The sequence below is a fragment of the Tauraco erythrolophus genome, chromosome 1 (assembly GCF_009769465.1).
Source record: "Tauraco erythrolophus isolate bTauEry1 chromosome 1, bTauEry1.pri, whole genome shotgun sequence".
NCBI classification, from domain to species: Eukaryota; Metazoa; Chordata; class Aves; order Musophagiformes; family Musophagidae; genus Tauraco; species Tauraco erythrolophus.
The window spans coordinates 107769860-107787758 of record NC_141465.1 but is presented as its reverse complement, the minus strand read 5'-3'; the positions used below and the strand labels follow the sequence as shown (position 1 = coordinate 107787758).

At 41.1% G+C, this 17899-nt stretch overlaps 1 protein-coding gene across 1 annotated transcript; it reads left to right on the top strand.

Moving 5' to 3' along the window:
- Window positions 1-182: 182 nt before the first annotated feature.
- On the top strand, window positions 183-10733 carry NHLRC3 (NHL repeat containing 3). Its single transcript, XM_086620856.1, has 7 exons — window positions 183-253; window positions 2321-2473; window positions 3351-3498; window positions 4035-4235; window positions 5774-5865; window positions 7419-7531; window positions 8036-10733. Exons 1-7 carry the CDS (start codon window positions 206-208, stop codon window positions 8262-8264), a joined length of 984 nt encoding a protein of 327 aa, XP_086476982.1. The 5' UTR covers window positions 183-205; the 3' UTR covers window positions 8265-10733.
- The last annotated feature ends 7166 nt before the right edge of the window (window positions 10734-17899 follow it).

Sequence of the window (17899 nt, the reverse complement as noted above, 5' to 3'; positions counted from 1 at the left end):
TTCAGAACCGGCACAGTCCAGGGCAGCCCGGCAGCGGGAAAGGCGATGAAGCGGGCCGAAGCCCCGCCTTCCCCGGGCCTCCCGGCGGCGGAGGAGGGGCCGGTCACGTGGGTGCCATGGCAACGCGGCCCGCCCGCGCGGCGGCCCCTCCTTCGCCGTGGCGGCCTCCGTGCGGCGGAAGCGGCCGCCGGGACGGTGGCAGCCGATGGCCGGTGTCCTGCTGGCAGTGCTCGCCCTGCTATGGGGCTCGCAGGTGGGCGGCGGCCGAGCTGAGTGCAAGCCCTCCGGTTACGACGTCTCGCCCGACGGCGGATACCGGGGAAGGGGGCCGGCGGCCGGGCGGGACGGGACGGGACGGGCGGAGCGCGCCCGGGAGCGGCGGGGACGGCGCCGTGGCGCGGCCGCCGCGCCCGTCCGTCCCCGGCGCCGCGCAGGGTGCGGGCCGCGCCCCGGGTGCTGGCGCGTCCCGGTGCCTCCCGGCGCCGCTCTGGGTCACGGCGTGTGAGGGGCGGGCTCGTTCGTGGGGCCCTGCAGCCCTGTCGAGATACGCGCGTGCGCCGGGTTGTTCTGTTTCAGCGGCTCCCAGGCGATATGCTTGGCTCGAACGAGGGAAAACTCATCATCTGTGGGGGAATAACGTGGCACTTCGCGCTGTCGGATTTCACCCCCTGCTTCATCGTTCTCGGTTTTCTGTCTCGGTAGCCATGTCGTTCTTGAGCTGTTCGTAGTTCTCTGTCACCAACTTATCCCTGCCGCTGGCGAGGGACAGAATCACAGAATGTCAGGATCATCTAGTCCTGTCCCCCTGCTGGAGCAGGACCACCTAGATCAGATCCCACAAGAACGCGTCCAGGCTGGTTTTGAACATCTCCAGAGAAGGAGACTCCACAACCTCTCTGGGCAGCCTGTTCCAGTGTTCTGTTGCCCTTACTGTGAGACAGTTAACAGAAACGTTCAATGGCCCTGGTTCTTCAGGGTCACCACCTGGTCCTGCTGAGTTCCAGCCCCATCTTTCCCTTTCAGTGCAGAGATCTCCATTCAGCACTTGCCATAGCGCAGCTGTGCTTAGCTTATGTTCTTCTGCTGGAAAAATAGAACAAGAAGGTGGAAGATTATTTTTTTTTCCATTATCCTTTAGTATGTATGCACTGACCTGAGTTTTGCTGTTCCTGGTATCTTACACTTCCCTATTTCTAAGTTGTGGTTTTCTTTCTTGACCTATATTTTCCCTTTAATTTCTTTTCCTTTTTTTTTCGTATCTTCTTGAAGTCGTTATTGATTCTGTTGCATTTGGGAGATTCTCTACTATTTTCCTCATTTTAAAGTGTGATTTTTGTCGTGGGTTAGGCCGCTCCGGCAACTCAACCCTACACAGTCGCTCACTCACCCTCCCCAGCCACAGGGATGAGGGAGAGAATTAAAGGATAAGCGGGAAACCTGTGTGTTGAGATAAGAACAATTTAATACAGATGATTTAATACACAGTGTAGATGCTCACCACCCCCTCGTATGCGAAGTCCGTCTCGTCCCGAAGCTGCAATCCCGGACGAATGCGAGGCCCCGAAATAGAGAGGGGGCGAGAGAGAGAGAGAGTACTCCGAGAGTGGGAGTACTGGGAGAGAGAGGGAAAAAGGCAATAGAGCAAAAGCGCAGCAAGCACAAAAGAGCAAAAGCAGCAAGAGAGCCAAAGCGCAAAAGCCCTTCTTCCCGGCTGACCCTCACTTTTATACTGGGCATGATGCTGCATGATATGGAATACTAATTGGCCAGTTTGGCCCTCAATCTTAAGTTCCACCACAAATCATAAGGGGAATTGTGTCCCCCTTGTCCCGGCTACGCTCCCCCTTATCCTGCCATGCTTCTGCACTCTGGCCAGGACATGGCACACTGAAAAAGTCCTTGGAGTTTCACTTCCAGCTACAAACATCAGCTTGCTATCAACATTCTTCTCAGAGAAGAAACAAAACACGGAGCTCTTCTAGCTGCTAAAAAGAAGAGCTACTCTGTCCCAGCTAAAACCAGGACAGATTTACAGATAGTAATAGCAACTTTGATGTCAGAAATTTCAGGATGTGTTTTTTGCTTTTTAATTCTAGAGCTCCCCAATCCAAAGGACTTCATTAACTAATTTCCAGTTTGTTGAAAGTTTACCATTTGCAGTCCAAAACACTAGTTACAAGCCTTTTTCTGTTTATCTTAATTTAAAACTAATTAATCAATTTATGTTGCTTCAGTGCAAAGCTACTTTCTACTGCTGGTTGTCCTGATCCCACCATCATGAGATTTAACGACTAATGGGTATTTATTTTTGTATGTTCAGGTTTTGAAAGCATTTAATTACTCCTCTCCTTGGAAGGGACAGCAACAGATGTACAAGCTGGACATAGGCTGGCCTAAAATTCCAGAATACTTCACTGGTCAAACATTTTGTGTTGCTGTTGACTCGCTTCATGGTTTGGTCTACGTGGGACAAGTGAGTGAGAATACTGTATTTCTCTCCTTATTAACCTAGTGTATTTTTGCCTTTAAAGTGTCTGATTTAGATTAAGATATATGCGTGTGTGTATGTATGTATATATATATATGAATAATAGTTGTATCAAAATTAGTGAAAATATAAGTATAGATATCTCTGCTATATCCATTTTTTAAAGCAGTTCTGGGACTATACTTGCCTGTGCTTTTAAAAGCATTAAATTTCTGTGTAATGAATGCATGATCCAACTTAACCAAGTTACAGTAGCCTCTTCTCTAACTGTAAGGTCACCTGTGTTTCTGGTGCAACTGACTAGTCCCCTTCCGATCTTTCAGCCTTTGTCCCCTGAAATCAAAAATATGCAGCTCTTTCGGCCAGTAACAGTAATTGGAGTTCAGTTATTTGCTTTATCCAGTTCCACACATTGGTGTCTCTCGGTCACAGACAAGACATTCTCTCCATGGCAAGTGGTGGGATTTAATTATAAAGCACAGTATGAGTACTTGAGTGCCATGCAGCTAATAAGTAAGTACAGTTCCAGTTTTTCATGCCCATGTTATGCTTGGCATATTTTTCAGCAAGCACATGAAAACGTGATTGTAAATTACGACCAAGATAGCTGCAGGAGCTTGGCTGCTCTGAAAATTGGAGTCGTCGTGATTTAAGTTGAAAGTCTAGAATGAGTGGAAGGTTTTGCATGCTAAACTTAGACCCTTTTCTTGCTTTTCTAACTGGAAAAAATGAGATCTAGCAGGCAGTCTCAGGAGACTCTCGTGATTCATGAAACCTTGCAAAAACCTTACAAAGAGGAATTTTCAAAAATGTGATTACTTACATAATGTGTTTCTTAATAGACCTTTTTTTGCCTTTTCAGAGGGGAGACAATGTACCAAAGGTACTTGTATTCTCAGAGGAAGGCTATTTTCTTTACTCCTGGAATAATACAGTTGAAATGCCTCATGGTATCTTTGTATTGAACACAGCAACAGATAGTTCAGTATGGATCACAGATGTTGGAACAGGTACGCATGGTGGTGATATGAGAATTATTAGGTGGGAAGAAAATGCTAATACTGCAGATTTTACTTTAAACAACTAATTTAAGGCTCAGTTCTGAGACAGATTTATGCTTTTCTTGCTATGAAAAAACTTCTCAGGTGCTGCACAAAATATTCGAAGGTTCATGAGTTGTGCTGTGTGTCTGCTTATAGCTTCTGAACTTAATAAGCAAGTTTTTTGTTTTGTTTTGGGGTTTTTGTGTTTGTTTGTTTGTTTGTTTGTTTTGCTTTTTTCCCCAGGAGAAATATCAGGGCGAGGGGCTGAAATAATCTTCTGGCTAGACTTGTCTTCTGTCCTAGGTTTGGTGGCCCTAGTACAACAGATGAATATTGTTGTAGGCTATGGATTTACTAGCCCATAGTCATAGTCTCACTATAGAATCTTGTCTGTTTGATTTGTTAATATCAGTTGTATTTTTTATCCTTTTTAATCTTTGTAATCAGTTGTAATATTTATGTTTTGCTTTAAGATGTTTTTGCACTTTTTTTTCTTAATTTAGGGAAATACGGGCACACCGTGAAACAGTATAGCCCTTCGGGTAAACTTATGCAGATTTTGGGCACGCCAGGTAATGCTGGTTCAAGTTTGATACCCCTACAGTTTGACCAGCCAGCAGACATCTTTGTAGAGGAAAGTGGAGATATCTATGTTGTGGATGGAGATGGAGGAATGAATAACAGATTGCTCAAACTATCCAACGGTATGGAAAAATTAACTTCTGCAGTAATTGACCATTGAAAACAGAATTTTAAATAACACAGCTTGAGAATACTTTTAGTCGAGGACTAGGTAGAACAGTCATTCTGCATTAGTTTGAAGACTTTTTGGGATCGGGTCCTGTTTTACTGATTGTTGCTTCAGGAGAAATCTCCTAATTGTTTATGACAAGAGGCTGAGAGAATGAGTTTGTTCATTCTTCAAGAGAGAAGGCCAAGGAGGATCCTTATCACTGTTTTCAAGTCAGAAATGGGAGAGTATAGGGAAGACAGAGCCACATATTTCTTGGAGATACACAGGGAAGAACAAGGGACACTGTGGGACTTACAAAATATGTAAGAAGGGGGAATTCCAGTTTGATTTTTAGAGGGAAAGATTCACAGTGAGGGTGATCAGACAGTGAATAGTTTGTCCATAGAGGGTGTGCTGTCTCCAGTCTTGGAGATGCTTAAAACTTGGTGAGTTATGAAAAACTTAATATAACTTCGGAGTTGGCTGGTCCCACCTTGAGAAGCAACACCCAACGGTGTCTGGAGATCTTCTATACTTAAATGATTCAGTATATATATATATCAGTATATATTCAGTATATATCCAGTACCTCAAGGGGGCCTACAAGAAAGATGGGGAGAGGCTGTTCAGGAGGGCCTGTTGTGATAGGACAAGGGGTAATGGTTTTAAAATAGAGGGAGGTAGATTCAGGTTGGATATTAGGAAAAAATTTTTTACCATGAGAGTTGTAGAACACTGGAACAGGTTGCCCAGAGAGGTGGTGGATGCTCCATCCCTGGAGACGTTCAAGGCCCGGTTGGATGAGGCCCTGAGCAACCTGATCTAGTTGGAGATATCCCTGTTCATTGCAGGGGGGTTGGACTAGATGGCCTTTGAACGTCCCTTCCAGCCCTAACGATTCTATGATTCTATGATTCTAATTATTAATTTAATTATTATTAAATTATTTTAATTATGGGGAATTGCAGTAATTCCCCGGTTAGATGGTCAGTGTTGGTTAGGGCTGTGAGGAGCCTGCACATGTCTGCAGTTGAGGAAGAGTGATGGAGCTACCATTTCTCCGTTGTGCTGTCATGAAACAGTCAGTTTGCTAATATCTAGTTTGCAAAATGGTAAACTGTTAAATCTCAGAACTCCCAGATAACAAATGTAAAAAACCAATTTAGTAAACAAATTAATATCATAATCAGCGGACTGTTTGTATTATTTATTTTTTTAAATGCGGTGCTTAGCAGAGCCTTGGACTATGGCTTCTGAGTACTAGTGGCTATGTTTTTGTAACCGTAATCCTGAAACCACTAATACCAGTCCAGTAGTCCCTATAGTAGTTCCAGTATTTCTTGGGTTTATGTTTCGGTAGTGCTGTGTTTAAAAACTCTGGATTTAGAAATTCCACCTTTTAAGAATTACTCAAAGTAACTTTGCAAGGGAATCACTTAAAGCTCTTTTATTTGTTGTTTTCTTACTATGTTTTTTTACTTTTTATTTTTCATGGTGGTCGCTGTTTAGATTACAATGAGATATGGCTGGCTGGAGCAAACGGGACCGGCATTGGTCAGTTCAAGATTCCTCACAGTGTAACAGTGGATCCTTTTGGACGGGTAAAGAATAAAGGGGGAATTTTTTTTTTTTCATCTTCTGACAGACTTGTTTACATATATTTGAACAAACCAAATTTTATTTCTTTTTCATTGAGCTGTTGTGGTCTGGGTCATTTTTATATGGGTTACAGTTTTCAGCATGGTGGCAGTCATAAGCTGAAGTTTCATGCTGCAGATCCTACTGAAGTAGCTGGCTGCAAGATCAGCACAAGGGTTCGGAGTGGTTACGTTGTCAATGTCCATGCAACAACAGACTGTTCCTCCTGCAGTTTCTAACAGGTTGCATCGTGAGAGTACAGAAGAGTTATGTTCTGTAATAAGTATCTACTCAAGTGTTTTTCTTCAGGAGACTTTAATTGCATATTTGGAAATTCCAAATAAGCTTAAGATGATAGTAAGGCTCTGGCTAGGTTGTGAACATCGGTCCTTTTCTACATGCAGCTTAAGGCATTCAAGAGTTTACTTCTGCCAGGTGTTACTCATAGTCCAGATTTTGCCCTCCTGCTCTTTTAGAGAAATTGTGTGGTCACTTAATCTGTTTCAGGGAAAATAAGATTGCTTGACTAAAACATCTTCAGTCAGTGGTTTGAGTTAATTCTGCTGATGCTATCTGAACCAGAATAAGAAGCACATATAAAAATTGCTTCTCTGCCAAAACTGGCAGGTTGGGAGGGAGAAGAGGAGGGACATGGCTGCTTTGTGTTGAAGGGTAACCATGAGTCTATACATTCAAAGACAGCAGTTGCGATGGGCTACGATTTTATTGCCAACGTGGTGTTGACCATCAGCCAAGGTTGGAAATAATTGTCAATTCCTAAGAAATCTAAGAGACTGCTGTAGCAGTGTTTCATTTAAACATAGCGATGAAAGACCTCAGGACAACTTGTTTATTGCTCTCTTTTGGGTGATACCAGAGAAGAGTCATGAAATGTACTTATCAGACTGACAAGCTGTCAACAGCTAAAATTTCCGTGATTGTAATACCAGAGAGGCCTTCACTGTAACTGTCTGATGGTCTTGCTAGCTTGCCGTGTTTGTGAACCCAGTTAGCACAGGGTGGAACAGAGATAAGCACCACAACACCGAGTAGACAAAACATGCTGACAGTGCTCTTAGTGTTTAAATTGCTCAATATTTATAGTAGTATTAGGCATATCAGAGTGTTTGCAGATGCCATCATCGTAGGCCTGGATCATGAAATGAGAATACTGTTGAAAAACAAATTCTTAGTGGATGACAGACCAGTATTTTTAGAATTAAACAGGTGGGGGCAGGGGTGGAAATCCTGCTAAGTATATCCGTATCATAGTCACAAAAATGAAGAGAAGGCACTGATTTCTCTGTTAAAGTAGTATAGAATAATTTGTGTATCTTACCTATATGGCGGTTTTGTTTCATATCTGGAAGTCATATCTACTTACTTAGTTTTGAATGTGGAGGTACATTCTTCCAAGGTGTACTTCTTTTCTACTACAGGATACTTTGCTCGTTTAAGAAACGAATGTGTTTGATTTGTTCTGGTTGTGAACAGTCATGATTTTTGTTCTTAACAGGTATGGGTTGCAGACAGAGACAACAAAAGAATCCAAGTTTTTGATAAAGTCACAGGGGAATGGCTTGGGTCTTGGAGCGGATGTTTTTCGGAAGACGGACCCTATTCTGTAAGGTATTGTTGAAAAGTTCTTCTAGAAGCAAGCAGTTACATAAGTAAGGTGTGCACTTACTGAGGAATTAAAATGTTGATATTTAATTCCCGATGACAGGAAGTTGACCAGTTTAACTAATAGGGTGCTAGGCCTTAATCATATGCAAAGATCTACACATTTGTGTCTTGACAGAAATTCTGGCTTTATAACAAGTTCCATGGATTTGAGTACAGGATCGGGAATTTCACTTTAAAGTTGTGTGTTGTCAACCTTACTGTTGCAGCTTTTACAGGAAAAGAGATTGTCTTGAATGAGTTTTCTGTGGCGTAATCTGTCTCAAGGAGCAGCAACATGTAAAGCAAGGCTTACGAGCTAATTCTCAACGTTTCACTGCATTTAGTCTGTTGTAGCCTTCAAAACCTTGACTGTTAAGGAGGTTTCGTTTGCTTTAAAGTGCATGGTTGTGTTACAATGAAATGTCACATGGAGTTCGTAATTCAGAAATGTATTTCTGTCTTTCACAGATTTACTCCCAATTACAAGTACCTGATTGTAGCTCAGCTGAATATCAACCGGTTAGCAATCTTGGCGGCACCACCAGTTGGCTCTATTGGGGACTGTGTTATGGTCAGCACAGTCCAACTGGCAGATGAAACCAAACCACACCTTGTGGACATAGACATGAAGAGTGGAGCAGTCTATGTCGCAGAGATTGGAGCCCAGCAAGTACAAAAATATGTACCTTTAAGCTGATGGTTTCCCACAAGTGCTGTGGCACAAGCTGCGTGACCTATAAGACCTGTGACCACATCTCCTTGAGTTTTCTGTAACTTGTGTTTCCTTAGACAAGCACAGAACATTGTGCTTCAAGAACTCTAGAGCTAAGAATCTGTTCTAGCTGTTCTGCAGTCCCGGAGACTTGGTCTTGAGCTGTTACTCATTTTAGTAATGCTACGGTGGCTTTGGCTTTTGTTGCTGGAAATTTTAAAATGATAAGCATCTTAATTTTATTATGTAAAAGTTTACGAACACAGCTGCTGTTCTTAAATATATAGGGTCATCTTGGGACTCCTCTACTTAGCCCGTGTGTTTTGTTAAATGAAGGTTAGAACTGTCTGAAAGACATCTGTATATGATTTCCTGGGAAGTGAGCACCTCATTTTAATGTTTCTTCACTTGTTTTTGGAATTGTGCTGATACTGGCCAACACTGAATACCGGGATGCATTATGATGTTGAATAAGATGCTGCTGGTTACTGGTGTCAGTGCTGATACTGGCATCTGCCTTAGGTGGTTAATGACATAAGCATTGAAATCTAAGTTTTCAGCTCTAGTTAAAGTAATAAGCTTAAGATAAATTGATATCAGGCACTTCAAACTAAATTAAAAGTATGCACACAGCAGCCAATTACTGATTCTTAACTAAATCAGTTCTTAACCTAGTTTGTTTTATATCAGCATGAGTTTTCTGTTCCGTAAGATTTTTGTAGTGGAACATATTGAAGTTCAACTCATTTAAGTTCTGCGAGATAAACAAATTGCAATTTGCTAGGGAAGACTTAATCAGCATTAGGGACTGGGAGACGCATGATTTTCTCCCAATTTTATTGAAGCTCTGACAATTAACAGCAGCACATCTGGTTTGGTTTGGGGATTTTTAACTGGTTTATATCCAGCACTTCATCAACTCCATTGATGTCTAGAGTTAAGTTTCTTACACTATATTTTAGCAGATGTCTCCAAGCTCTGTCCTAAAAAATGCTATCTCTTTCCATTCCCAGTCCACAGTGGTTCTGTTTTCTTTACCTGTTGCTACAGGACTTTTAAGTTAGTTCACTTGAAGAGGGAAATGGGTATAGGAAACTGGGATGAGGGGAAAATGACATGGCACAAATGAGACAGTGAATGTATGATTGACTCTGTAAAGCTGTGACCCTGGATTCCACATTTATCTACTAGCTCTTCAAAACATTTGGGAGGATTTTTGCTGTTTCCACACACTTATTCTATTGTGTGGACTATTTTAATGCTAATTACCAGCTAAGAGAGGCAATTTATTTTCAACTTCCTTAGAAAGGGAATATGGGAAATGGAATTATTCTAATGGAAATATCTACTTCAGTGAATGTTATCAAAAGCAAATGCATCTTAATTTGGGAGGTTTCAACCTATGATCACAAATTTCTGTGTCAGCAAATGGGAAAACTCTCCAGAAAAGTCGGATTTGTATTTTCTGTAGAAAGTAACTCTGCTGTGGAGCCTGATGGCCTGATTTCAGTGCTATGTGAGATGAATGCACTAAATATGAATGCTTTGTCGTTGGCCACATCTGCAACAACAAAAGCAGATCTAACCTGGCTGCCCTTATGCAAGCCTTAGAACCAGAACTTCAGGGTTTTGCACTAGCAAATATGATCCATCATTCACATGATCTTGAGTGGGAGCTAATAAGCAGTATTTGTGAGCTGAAAAAGTAGCAGTACTTCCTCTAGACCTAGATGGATAGATCCACATTGCTTTGCAGTGTGTTGTGTGGATTTTCTAGCTAGGTCTCCACTAGCTCAGGGATCTCTGCTCTGCGTGCAATGTAGCTATTTCTCACCTACACAAGGTAGATTTCTTTTTAAAAGTATTACTGTAATATTATTAACTATATTTAAGTGTATCTTAGTGGTGTAAGGGATCCAGACACATCCATCCTTCTTCACCAGATCCTTTCCTTATTTATTTTTCTTTTGTCACATCCGTTTGAAACTGAACACTAAGGTCTCTGGGAACATGCTTTTGTGTTCAGAAAAGGAGTAGTGCGCTTTTGGATGCTGACGAGTAAGTTACTTCTACAAGGTTCTGTTTGCTACGTGGATCTGCTCTCTTTTTACATGGGCTTTTGCAGCCCCTGGAAATGGGGAGCATTCATCCTGTTTTGTGAGGCTTTACTGAGGCAGGCCATGGTGCCAAAATGTGCCTTGCCTCTAGGCATTTGGGTATCTGTGATGAGAAGGGATGCTTATTGTAAACCAGTGTGAGATGTTTAGACTCCTTTTTACCGCTGCGTCTATGACCAGACTGAGAAAATGATTGATTTGTGCACTAACTTGCTAAGTCTCTGAAGGTTTTCTTATGTATCATCTTGAAACTGATTTCTGAAAAATTGCATAGTAGGATAATTTGATAAAATAAATAGAGAATTTCCCATTATGAAAGGCTTGGGCACTTTATTTCTGTACTAATATCAATACCTTCCATTGCAGTGGATTACTTTCCTAAATGGGGTCCTCAGTGCTTTAATAAGGTATTTAATAATTTCTGATACCAACCTTCAAATGTAATCTAAAATTCCATGTTATCTTTATACGTTACTATTTGTGTGGCCCATCTCTTTTGCATTCTAATTTATGTATCCAAAAAGGCACATAAATCTCTCCCAGACGTTTTCCTCTGAGTAATTAGTAAAATGGGATGAGTTTAAATATTTAAACTGTATACCCTTTTGATGCTAATAGGGAAATTAAAACAACCTAACAAAACACTTCTTAATATAGAATCAGATTTTATTTCCAGAAAAGATTTACTGAGCAGTCTGTTTAGTTTTTAGAAGATGAAGAAGGGACTCCTCTGTGGGTTAGAAATACTTGCACAAGAAGAAAAATAACATACTACAATGTTAACTAGACAAGAAAGAAAACCCAAGGTGCTTGCTAGAACCCTCCAGAAATCTAATTTTAGTTAATAGGTGTCAACTTTTAAGTGTGAGAAGTAATCACTGGAGTATCCAAGTAAAGGAAATAAGATCCTTTTCTTTGGGTAAGTACCTACGTTGTTAATTGGATGACATTCCCAGGAGTCTATGTCCGTGGGTCTACTGGATATTGTGAGTTAAGTTCACTGCCTTAAAGTGGTCATTAACCTTTTTGAAGCATTAAGTAGTTAGTTATCTTAGTTGACAGTTACTTGCTTAACAATTTGTGACCTGAGAAGCCTTCACAAGCGATGTATCACCAGAAGTGTTTGGAATCACTGAAGTTGCTCGTATGGAACATAAGAGGGCACCAAACCCCTGCTGATGCTTGGTAACTCAGCGTAGCTATAGACTAGCAAACCTAAACAGCTGGTAATTTCTGAACGTTTGGAGTAAATCGACAAAGACAATGAATTGCTCCAGACTTCCTTTCTCTTTCCAAAATAGATTGCTTTAAACATAAGCAGATAATTGTATTATAGTAATTTTGACTTATTACTACTGGATTTCTGTTCATCTTTTATTTATTTCCATTGTTTTTCCTAGGAAAAAAAAAAAACAGTAATTCAGTATCCAGAGATCAACTGCATATGGTGAATTGATTCTTCTAGTCCTTATGTCATGGATTTGAATGGCATTACTCCTGATACATTGCTTTGGAAACATAATCATTTGTAACAGTATAACTGTAGCAGCATAATTATATCAAGAGAGCAATGCCAGTATATTTCCCTACAGAGGTGACCCTGAGTGAGATTAGAGCTAAAATTACTGGATCATTCAACAATTTTATTCTAGCCCTCCTTCCTCAGCCTTTGTCTAAAAACCTTGCTCTGATTTCGTATTATTATTTTATTCTACTTTTTTGGGGGATTGCATCTGCAGAAATTATGTTTGCCAGCAATTGCCATAAAAAAGTTTGAACACAGACTTTTCTTCAGGTAAGTGAGTCACTTCAGTCTTTCAGTGTTCATAAAGCATTAAAGTCATGTTGCTTATATGAAATTTGAAAGTAGGAGCATATTAATTTATGCACATGATAACTTGTTACTGCCTTAAAGCCAAAGTAACACTCATAGAAATAAGATATTGAATAGACATACTTTATCATAAGATCACGTGTTTTGAGATTGAGGAAACCAAATATGATTGTGTAACTGGATCTGCAAAACAGAAGTAAAAATCTTTGCCCAGTTACATCAGGAATAAGCCTGTTAATTCTGAGCTATGATGGGATCTCTTACAAACAAACTAAGACTTAAGAAATCTCTTGAATAACTGAGGTCTGTATATTTTAATTCTTCCTAGTAGTCAATAAACATGATTATAAAGAGAAGGCTTTATGTTTAGTCTAGATTTGTTTGCCCTCAACCTCATGTTTTCTGTTTTCAGCTAGCTTAGAGACCTAATATGGAAATTTTTTTTTTTTTTTATCCTCCATGGAGTCATTTACAGATGATGACTGAGTCATCTCTTGCTCTGCTCCTTGTCTAAACTGTATAGATTGGAAAGCTTGCCTTGCAGTGGAAAACTGGTAAGGCTTTAATTTCAAAATGTTTTCATAGCAGTTTTTATTAAACACAAACAAATCCGAAAGAATATTTAGTGTGTGATAGGAAGTCTGGGTATTAGAAGTGCCAGCACTAAACCTATCAGTGTTTTTTACAGGAGTAATACCATCTCCCCATGATTTGATGTGGCTGAATTTGTTTCTGCTCCTAGCTCTCAGTACAGTACTGTCTCTGACAGTTGTCAAAGGATTTGGGAGACTAGGTGGTCAAGGTGTAAAGGAGCCCTTCTGGAAGAAGAGACCAGAATAGATACCGAGTTTATCTGTCCTTGCTGTTCAAGTCCTTAGGAAACTTTGCATGCTGTTAATATTTTTTGACGGGATCTTAATCGGAAGATCTGGCTGAAATTGAAGTGTCAGTAAATGGCTTATTAAAACAAATTGATAAGTTGCTAGCAGGTGTTCTTTTTATTAAGATAATTCAGTATTTTCAGAAGACTTCTGAAATACTAACTTTTGCTTAGAACTGCCTTAGTACCAGAGGAAAGAAAAAAATGGCAAATATGGTTTAAAGAAAGAAAAAACAAAAACTAAACCCACAGTCGTGTGTGATGGTTCTGGAGAGATCCAATAGAATCGATGGCTGTACCTTGCCAATTGACGTAAACCATAATGAAAGAGCAGATGTATTGAGTACACAACTGTGACGCCTATTACAGGTTTTTGGAAGAATCTCTGAGCTTGTCTGTCAGGATGATCTGGCTAATAAAGTTCATTGGAATTTTCAGAAGGCTTTCAACAGCATCTCTTGCCTAGTATCCATAAAGAAATTGTGTGGAATAAGAAAGAAGGGATAATTATAGATCACTAATTAAAAGATCAGAAATGAAGTATATTAAAAATGTGTTCTGTGCTGCTCATTATATGGATAAATGATCTGAAAATGGACTTGGGAAGTTAGAGACAGAATTTACTGACAACAAGCTACTCAGGCTTGAGAGTAAAGACAAAAGCTGCAAAGAGTTGCAGAAAGATATCATGAGATTGAATGACTGGGCAATAAAATGGCAAATGGAATATAACTGATAAATAAAAAATCTGTTACAATTGTTAGAAAGAAGTCTAATTTTATATATGCTATGATAGCTTTGCTATGTATTGCCATTTCGGAATTGATCCCTGGCTGGTAAAAGATGGTTCTATGAAAACATCAGCTTCCAAACTTAGCAGGAGTCAGAAAACAAAGAGGATAATGGGAGGTACTAGGAAAGTACCAGATGATCAAACAGAAAGCATTGCAATGTAATTATGTGAATTCCTGGTGCATGCTCGTTTTGAATACTGCAGGCAATTCTGGCTCTTCTTCCCCTTCTCATCTCAGGAAGGCTACAGTGGAACTAGGAATAATAGAGAGAAGGGGCAGAAGAGTCTGTTAAAAATCCTTGACTGTATCCAGCTACCATGTTCAGTATCATCAGGATTTCATCATTTAAGGCACCTGTGTGAACATGCCTTTTTCCCTTACAGCTGCTGCTCTGAACTAGTTTGGCTTCAGAGCTTAGTGAGGATGTACAGTCTGCTGGCATGCAAAGGTGGGGTGGAGAATAAAGATGGGCAGAGAGATGTGGTGCCTATTATGCAGGAGAAGTTAGCTTGAAAGGAAGATAAGAGTTTGCAAATATCCTAAGGCTTGAGAGTTGAAGTTACTTTTTTAATAGAACATACAGTCACAAAGTCAGTTCATTGGTCTTACCGAAAATGAAAAGTTTCAGCACAGGAGGCCGGAGTTGCCCTTACTTTAATTTGGTCAGCTTTGATGTACTCTCCAAGGTGCGTACCCTGGTGGCCTGTGGCACCTGTCCACTGTTGCAAAGGTGAAAAGCACTGTACTGGCTGCATCAGGTAACACAACTGCAGAAAAGATTTCATTTTTCTGTAACGCGTCATCACCTGTGGTCTGACACAAATGTGAAGTAGCACAAGTGTAGGCTCATTTTTCTTCAAAGATCGGAGCGCTTGAAAAATCTTGGAATTAAAATTGAAGGCGCTCTTTCAAATGTTTTAATAATTTCTAGCCAAGACACAGTGCTGATAGTTGTGCTGGTTCGTTCTCATGTGCATTGGGTGTAGCTGGAACCAGCAGGCAGAAGATGACTGTTACCTCCCAAATGGGGCCTCCTTATATGTCCCAGCTGCAATGTTCATGGCAGTGGGTGATTGCTCTGCAAGCAAATACCCATATTTATCCCTACAGGGATGCTGTAAAAGAGAAAGGAAGGAGGATATAGTCATGATGGCGGCACATGCCTCAACGTGTATAAATCTCATAGTGGAAATGTGTCTTTAAGCAATTAAGGAGGAGACATGAAGGTCAGGGGGAATGATTCTACCTGGCATATTCCATGCTAGCTCTGTAATAAGCCTTGCAGCATCTTACTTCATGCCCAGTCTAATTTCAGAGCTTTAGGAATGAAAACTCTAGAAAAATGTTATAAGAGTGGGAGATTATACTATACGTAAAGGTTACCATGACGTGCTTCCAGGGTGGTGTCCTAATGGGGCTTTGTGATGGGTGATCCTACGTGCTACCAGACAAAAACAGAAGAAAGTTTGAATCATCTGTAAGACGGGTAACAAGCTAGAGAAATTAAAAATATTTGGGATAACTTTTAAGGTGGCACCTTTGAAAACGCTGGCCTATGTTCTTATGGGGATGCATGGCCCAGCGGAGAGGTCCTGATTTTCATTTTGCCCAATCTTGTGTAAATTTCCTTTTTTCTCATAGACAATTGAGTCAGGAGGAAACACAGATCACAGCCAATATTTATTAAACACCTTTTGTTAATTAAACTGTTGCTATTAATAAAGTCAAGCTGTTGTTGTTATTAATAGCAGGTACCTATTTCAGAGTGCCTCCACCTTCCTGCTCCCAGCACTCAGGCATGTGGCTGCCCTTCTGGAACACCATTTGGGAGGCCCACCCCGGCTCTCCCAGGAGCAGAGGGTCGCTCTGGTGCACTGGTGACAAGGAAGCCCCCTTAGGGAGTCCTGTGCTTCACACAGTGGCAACATACCCTGTGGTCTCTTTGCGCACACAACAGCCACCACCTCCCTGGAAGCAGCCGAGTTGCATGGCCAGTGCTCACGGTAGGCATGGCCAACTGGCCCTGTCCCCAGCCACCCTGTGTGGATCTACCTCAAGCTCACCCTCTGGAGCTTCATCCTGCACACAGCTCCCCAGCAGTGCATGGGGGAGGAGGAAGGACTGCAAGGCAGGAAACCCTTACAACACTGGAGTGGCTTCCGTTAAAAAAGTCTCTTTTCTTAAACAACCATTGCAAAGAAAGATGCAGCTTATCTGTAAATGCAGACTCACTTGCAATCTTGGAGAGGCCACCTCTAAAGCAGAGCTGGCCACCAGGCTGTCCTAGGAAGGCCCTCAGGTGCTTTGAAACCCACGCAGTCCCGGGGAGCAGTTGTGTAAGGTCTCGTGCATCGTGTCCTCATCTCCCCGTGCCCTCTGCACCGAACCCAAGGGCGCTTCGGTAGCGACGGCTGCTCTCTGAGCACCACCTTCCTTCTCCAACAGAGGAAGCAATCATGCTGTGGTTGAAAAACCCATAATAGCCTGCAGACACAAGCACGGCAACATTTGCAAGGAAAAAATAGTACCTCTAGTTAGTGCAATTTGACAGTTTAAAACAGGAGATGAGCCTTTTAGTGTGCAAGGCCTTATGCATTTTTTTTTTTTTAATATCTCACTAGGTATAAGAAAGGATATCACCTCCAGGAAATCTCAACTTGCTCAAGAAACAGAAGTCGTGTCACAAATTTCAGGTTTTACGTGTTGCATCTCCTAAACATGAACACATATAGGTAACACGTATATAGGTAAATATATCAGAAAAGATGATAAGATATATCATATCTATGTAGGTTATTTTTATTTATTTTTATTTTCATTTACTTTTTATTGATGTAGTCTGGGTCACAGGCATGCTAGGAGAGAAGAGTGGTAACAAATGCTTTTATAATGAAACTGCCGAAGCCACCCAGTGTCAGCAGTAATTCCCTGCTGTGTTTGCACTGTACGTACATGCAACAAAGACAGCCCTTGCCCTGGAGGCCATTGCCAAGGAAATGGGCCAGTGCAAAATAAAAGCAATACATGATTCAGTAAGACAAATGAGCCAACCTGAAACCTCCATGATATCTAAAAGAGGTTCATTTTGGTGTGAGGGATCCATTAGATCAGCTCAGGTGTCCCAAGAAACACTATTGCACTAGTCTAACTCGCTGCGTTAATTCCAGTGTACGAGTTTTAATGGATTTTACGACATCCTGTTCTCACAGTTCTGCTTGGGGGAAATTTGATCTGGGATAAAAAAGGAATAATAGCTGCCTGACCCAAAATCTTTATCAGAGAGGAAACATTTGCAGCTTGATCTAAAAATCTCAAGCCCCGTAATTATTTCAAAAGAAAAAAAAGAAGTGCTTGGCACTATATAATACATGAGATAAAAGCCTGCGCCTTGCTGAGAGAGCTTGACATAAGCGCATTGCAGATAATGGAAACCGTGGCAAAATCAAGAGACGATAGGAAATTCTGAGCACCTTCTAAAAAGTTTTATTATAAACATACTTGTTAGCCTGTGGAAGGATTTATTTTTCACTGTCATGTGGTTAGAGGTGAATCGAGTAAACAAAGCATTCAAAATTTAAGCAGACCACAGTGGCATTTAATGGAAGTATGAGTCCGTGAGTATCCTTTTTCTTAGACAATGCTTTATGCAAGCCAAGTCAAATTAACTGTGATTACTAGCACGTACATTTAAAGCGCCAGCGCCAGGATAGAGCTGTCCCTGGGATAGTGGTTTCAAATCTGAAGTGTAGATTAGGCTCCAAAGCAGGAACGGCAATTGGTGATATTTAAATAAACACCAGCAGGCTGAGCAGCTGATAATCCCACTGCTCATCCCTCGCTAGCCTGTGCCTCCTCGGCGAGGGCGAGTGGCAAAACTGGATACATCCTCTGAAGCGTAATAATTAAATGGGCTGAATCTTGAACGGCCGAGTGTTCAAAATGCAAATGCTGCTGCTTTTTCAAATTCAGCAGGAATTTATTAGCCTTTTATATAG